The sequence below is a fragment of the Dipodomys merriami genome, unplaced genomic scaffold (genome assembly GCF_024711535.1).
Source record: "Dipodomys merriami isolate MVZ:Mamm:240054 unplaced genomic scaffold, mDipMer1.0.p SCAF_14, whole genome shotgun sequence".
NCBI classification, from domain to species: domain Eukaryota; kingdom Metazoa; phylum Chordata; class Mammalia; order Rodentia; family Heteromyidae; genus Dipodomys; species Dipodomys merriami.
In genome coordinates this window covers 40,991,016-40,997,427 of record NW_027202715.1, presented here as the reverse complement: position 1 = coordinate 40,997,427, position 6,412 = coordinate 40,991,016, and the positions used below count along the sequence as shown (strand labels likewise).

Below are 6,412 nucleotides of genomic sequence, written 5' to 3'. Positions count from 1 at the left end.
GGGTCTTGAACTCTGGGCCTGGGTGCTGTCCCTGAGCTCTTCAGCTCAAGACAAGCACTCTACCTCTTGAGCCACAGCTCTACTTCCATTTAAGTGGATACTTGGAGATAAGAGTCTCATGGACTTTCCTGCCTGGGCTGGCTTTGAACTGTGATCCTCAGATCTCAGCCTCCTGAGTAGCTAGGATTACAGGTATGAGCCACTGGGCTTGTCTTACATTTCTTAAAAAAATGACTTCATGAACTCATGAAGATATGAGTTGGAGGGCCTCCCAGTCTGTTGGAGCAATCATAGCCATTTAAACATAGATCACAATTTCCAAACACCCCCAGAGATTCTCCAAGTGGTAGGTTTTGGTGGGGTTGCTTAAAATAAAAGGGTGATTACTTGGGAGTTGCACAATATTTTAAAACAGCATCTTCCCTTCTGAAGGACTCTGAGTTATTAAATCCTCTAGTCTTATAAGATGAATGAATCTTAGACATCACCAAGGCCAGCCGCTCCCCTACTGAGATAGTTTCTCCAGATTGTCTCCAACTCCTTCTCAACTGGGGTGGTTATGACAGATGCTTTCTATCCTTGGTGAGGTATCCCATTCTATTGGTAGGGTTCCTTCATTAAAAAATGATTTACCTTGAGCTACAATGCGATCTACATGTGTCTGGTTCCCCTTACTCTTCCCATTTCACTTCTAACCAGACAGGAAATACAGGGACTAAATGCAGATGACCTGTGTACTATATGAAAGTATGTGTGGCAATCTTTGTTTATGCTTGCTCATGTGAACCCTGCTCCACTGTCTTCAGTTACCACATATCCTTTATCCTCTCAGGCCTTCCCTGTGCAGGTGTGTGACTAGGCTGGTGGGTGGGGGTGGAGTCCTGCCATCTCATTTCCTCCATATTGTTACTCTCCTTCCGACTTAAAATTGCTTGTCAGTAAAGATGGCAGTCAACAGAGAAGCCATGTGAGTCCCGCTTTTGTCATTCCCCAAATATATCTTTAAACCATTGCTCTCCACAGGGACAAGGGTACCTCTGCTGGGGCAAAGCTTGGTTCTTAGGGGCAAAACCAATCTTGATAGAGTAAGTAAATCACCTGTAGCCTGGCAAGGTATAATCTTATCTGACAAAATCTTAGTTTTTAAATTCTCTTGTTAGAATTTTATTTTTCTCTAGGAGAAAAAACCCATTAAACATTAGGAAAGAATGGGTTTGGTTTTTTGTTTTCCAGTACTGGGGATTGAACTCTGGGCCTTGGTGCTTTTTAGGCAGGTACTGTACCACTTGATCTAGGACATCAGCACCTTTCTACATTGGCTAATTTCAAGATAAGAGGCTCATTTTACGCCTAGGTTAGCCTAGACTGCGGTCCTTCTCCTTGTGCTGCTCTGTGATTGGGATGACAGGAGTCTAACACTATGTCCAGCTATTGGTTGAGATGAAGACTTGAGAACTTTCCTGTCTGGACTGGCCTTGAACTGTGATTCCCTGATCTTTACTTCCCAGGTAGCTAGGATTAGACTTGAGCTACTGCATTGGGTTGAAATAAATGATTTTAGCATTAAAGCAATGGACTAGGTTTTTTGCTTTCTTGTGTCCTTACCTAATTTTGGTCAGTGTGTCTCTCCTTCTGTCTGTGGCTCTGGAAGTCTGAGGAGGGCTGGACTTTTAGGGCTTGTCATGTGCCATTGCACGTGGATTTCTGAGGCAGGACACTCAAAGCTCCAGGTTCTGGAAGTTCCTGGTTGGGAAACTTTGAGCAAGTTGGCCAACCTCTCACGTAACACCTTCATGGTGGTTTTGAGAAAGAAATGACCTAATAAGAGTTTTAGCATAATAGTTGCTGCAATTACCTGTAATGAAAAGAAATACTTCCACTGAGCCTCCTGGGAAGAATGTGAAGTTGTTCTGGCCACTCATCATCCTGTTTGCTGGTTTTAAAAGTGAATAGTATCAGATTCCAACTTTCCTTCCACAAAGACATTCAGTGCCCCACACACCTCGCCACCTCCTGCATTGCTTCACAGCTCATCCTTAGGCCTGGCCCCCTTTCCTCCCGGTTTTCCCCAAGACTCTGGTTTAAACTGCTAGAGTCCTGCTACCCGGATTTCCTTCCAAAAGGTCTCCAGCCATGTGACCAGCACATAGACTCTGGGTTTGTCTGGGTCTGGTCCTCAAGATCTTGAACTTGGAAGGCTCCCAACATAGTGCTGCACCTGTCACATGGCCTCCGCGAATGCCAAGTTTCTCACTATCCTCAGTACCCTCTCCTTGTCTCTTATTTGCCCTTGGGTTCTTCCTTCCTCTGCTGGCATTCACTCTTACAAAAGCAGAACCTTCTGGGCCCCAAAGTCACCTGTCACCTGACTTCAGTCTGACACCTGGAGAGGCGGGCCCTCTAGGCAGGTGCACTCCAGGTAAAGTATTTACAAAGGTGTGTAGTCCAACTTGCTTCTCAAATGCTAACACTTTGGAACCCCAACATTTCCAAGGAAAACAGCCACATTCCAGGAAAGGAATTTTTCATTTTATTTCAAAAGTATTTATAATTTATTGAGCCTTTCATAAATGTTTTATTTTAAAATTAGTTTTAAACTTTTTTTTTTAACCTGAAGAAAATCAGAGTCAGGGACAGGGGAAGGAAGGGGTGGTGACAGGCTCATTGGGGTTTTGCAGGGGGATGGATGGAATGGGACAGCAGTGGCCTGAACCTGGCAGCCTAAGGGGGAAATGACAAGGAGCCTAGCCAGGCAAGCTGTCTTGGGCCAGTGACTAGCTGGGCAAGAAGCCTGCAGGATGGCAGTTCTTGCTCAAAACTCACCACCTACTGGTCTGAGTCTGAGGCACCTAGCACTGAGGTGGTAACTATTTCTACCAGGCAAGAGCAGGTGTTTGTCTGTGTGTGTGTGGAGGGGGAGGATAGTGGCTGAGGAGGTAGCTAGGAGAACACATGCATGACAGCTGAGCCTCAGATTGGCCAGGCCAGGGGGTTGTGGGAGCCAGTGACACATTGCTGGCAGAGGTCTCTCTAGCTCCAGTCCTTCCTCCCACCGTGTGCCAGGTTCTCCTGACCACAGCACCTGCTCTGGGTTGGTGGGGATGAGGCCAACATTGTATGGGGTATAGGTTGTAGAATACTCTAGGTGTGCCAAGAATTTGAGGACTCACTTCTTGGTGCCAGCCTTCCCCATTCAAGAGGGGCATTTGGCCACTTAAGACTAACTTACTTCATAATGCTCAGAATTCACTCTGCATTGCAGAAACACTGGGCTAAAAGTTCCACTATTTTAAATAGTGTTTTGCTTCTTTTTTTTTTTTTTAAACCCTTTGTGGGTCTGAGGACTTTGAGAATCGTAGGAAAGTTTAACTCTGGAAAATATACAAGAACACATATACTAAATTGTGACACTTTTAAGGGTTTCACAGACTCATAGACCCGCTGAAGTCTGACTATGACCTCCTGGGGTATTGGACCCCAGGTTCATAACCCCTGAGTTAAAAGTTCCAGTGGGCAAGCATTTTTCTTTGTAGTGCAAATAACCCAGAGGAAAGATCAATCACCTACCTACCTTGTGGCTGAGTGGGTGTAGGAGGACAGTGATAGTTTTGGAAGAAATGGAGGGAAGCCTACATGATATTTGCCATAGGGAGAAATTTGGAAGTTTGGAGATTCAGCAGGCACCACTGGATCACTGGGTATGGGATAGGGGGAGGAATATCTAAGGGGTAAGAAAAAAAAAACAAAACCCAAAGACCAACTTAATTCTACATTTTCCTTTAGACTGGCTGCAATCTGAACGTTTCATTCTTGGAAGTCAGCATGTGCAGTCATTTTGCCATCTTGTGGCTGTGCCTGGGATTGCACCTGTCCTAACCTCCAGGAGAGGGCTAGTAGATTCTTAGAATAAAGTACTTAGCTGACCACCTGGGGGGCGGTGGTGATAGTAAGTGGTGGGGGTGGGGAAGGGGCGTGGTCAATGAAAAGAGTGATTCTTCAATGTTCCTGTAGAACACACAATGACGTTCCTTGAGAATACATGTCTTTCCTGACTGAGCTGGGCACTCTTTGGTTTGTCATGGCTAAATCCACTTTAACAGCTTAAGACTTTTCCTTATAATTTTTTTTGTCTTTTCTCTTTTGCTTTGCTTTGCTTTTCACTTAAAACTTGAAGTTCCACTTCTGGCTCCTGACTAGGTTCTCTGACTCCTACTCCTCTTCTTGCAGAACAGATTTATCGATTACTTCATGACTGCTAGCAGGGAGCCAAAACCAATACATCCCTGGGGAAAAAGAACACCAGTGACTTGAGGCTCCATCCCACATTCTTTCCAGTGCTGAATCTCACTTCCCCAGGCTGCCAAAGCCCTTAGTAACAGGGAACCAGTCACCAATGGCTTCTGTGCTGTGATGCCAATCACGGGCCAGCTCAACTGCACCCGACACTGTAAAGTTCTGGACGAGTTCTTGGTCCGTCTCTCGGAACCCATCTTCATATCTACTATACCAGCCTCTCCTGTGCCTGTCTACCATGCTACCTTCGGAGCCAGGCTAAGCATGAACTATGACGGAAAGGTTATCACATTGTTCTCGAGGGCAGAATGGTGAGTTCCAGGACATGAGTCTCTAGGGCGCTGGGGCCCCTAAAGAACAAAAATGAGTCTCATGTGTCCCAGAGTGGCAATGCCAGCTTGGGCTTCTCTCTTTTCCAGCCCCAGATTGTGCTGTGGACATGACCAGGAGATGGCCACGGCAAGACTCTGAGTTGAACTGGAGGCGACGAGGGGGAAAACAATCTGCCAAACTGACAGCTAGGGGTGAAGAGGTGGGAAGGAAGGCAGAGTGCTCTGTCACCTGTGGGAGGCCTTGGGGAGGAAAGCAGATGATGAGAGGGTGGGACCTCCCCCAAAGCCCTGGACTCTCACACACCCAGCCAGTTCGCCTGGTCATGTGATCAGAGGCCTTAAATTGGAGTTTTCCTCGGAAGTTCTCTCTCCATCTGCTGACCTTTTCCGTTTTCGACCACCTGCAAAACATGAGTTTGTATCAGCCCGTAGGACTGAGAGGACATGGACGCCCTCTCAGCAAGCTGATTTCTCTTCAAAACAGCAGCAGAAATGGAGGCAAAGACCTGAGCTGCTGGGCTCAGCGACAGTCTGCTGTTCAGGTAGTAGATTTACATCCTGAAGCATGAGGTAGAATCTTCCACAGAAGATGACACCTTGAGAAGCCACAAACTCAGGCTAATGCCTACATAGAAACTTCTTTGAGGGAACTGAGTAAAACCTGTGGAATGCCTTAGGAATAGGCTGTCTCCGGAGGGCCCCAGGCCCACCGGCTGCCTGATACCCCAAGTAATGACCAGACTTGTGGTCATTAGCATGCCTGGGTAGGTGGGCAGAGCTGGGTGTCATTCCTGGGGATTCTGAAATAACCTCCCTTCTCCACTGGGACAGATGACAGTAGTTACATCATTTTTCTAAGGAAATGGAGCCATCTGTTTCCCTCTCTCCTGTTTCCAGGAAGGAATATTTTCACCTTTGCTTTCTGCCATACTACACCTAAGGAGGATTTTGTTTTCCCTTTTATGGAGTCCCTTGAATATTTTTTTCAAAAGGTCAAATAGTAAAGATTATAAAAGGTTTTGTAGGCTACAAGGTCTCTCTGTCAAACTGCTCATCAATATCTTTGAGGTCACAAATCACAAATGGATCTACAGCCTGTTAAACCTTTACTTACAGTAATAGGTGGAGGAGGGAGGTCAAAATCTGACCCCAGGGCCAGGACAAATTTGCAGACTCCTTTCCTAGAGGATCACCCACTGAGTGACACAAATCCAAGGATGCAGTACCGGCTGAATCCCTACTGTGCAACTGAACCTCATTAGGGTTTCCCCAAATGAGCCAGCAGCTCTTGCCCTGGAGAAAGATCCCAGTAACTGGGGGAGGGACTCAGGACTGGGGGAGGAGCTACTCACTCAAGGTTCTCAGCAGCTTCTTGCCCATGGTTTCCTCAAAGTCACTACTACAAGGGCTGGTCTCTGGATCCAGGCTGATAGGACAACACTCAGGGTCTGATGCTGAGAGAAAGGGGAAGGAGAGCAAACACAGGCTTTTCAACCCACACACCCAGGGATCCAGGCAGGGAGCCGGATTCTGCATGAGGTCTCTCAGCTAGTGAAAGTCAAGTAGAGAACTGAGTCAGGACAGGAAAGATAAAGGAGAAATCCCCAGGAAGGGGTCATGTCTATGAGTTAGTAAGAAACATTTTTTTGTGTGTGTTCCAAAGAACAGGAGTAGGAATCCAACAATCCATGCAAAGGTGGAAACAATTTCCTTTTAGATTTTTTTTTAGGATGAAAGAACTATGTTCTCCATTCATATCTCTGCCTGGAACTGGTGGGGATGTCTCC

At 46.4% G+C, this 6,412-nt stretch overlaps 1 protein-coding gene across 1 annotated transcript in view; it reads right to left on the bottom strand.

The window, feature by feature from the left end:
• Nucleotides 1–2,526: 2,526 nt before the first annotated feature.
• LOC138825677 (metal transporter CNNM1) overlaps nucleotides 2,527–6,412 on the bottom strand; it is a 48,856-nt gene continuing 44,970 nt past the window's right edge. Inside the window, exons 11-12 of the mRNA XM_070020358.1 lie at nucleotides 5,978–6,079; nucleotides 2,527–5,026 (exon numbers count right to left, since the gene is read on the bottom strand). Coding sequence (XP_069876459.1) covers nucleotides 4,947–5,026; nucleotides 5,978–6,079 — 182 coding nt within the window. The 3' untranslated portion in view covers nucleotides 2,527–4,946. The remainder of the gene's footprint in view (nucleotides 5,027–5,977; nucleotides 6,080–6,412) is intronic.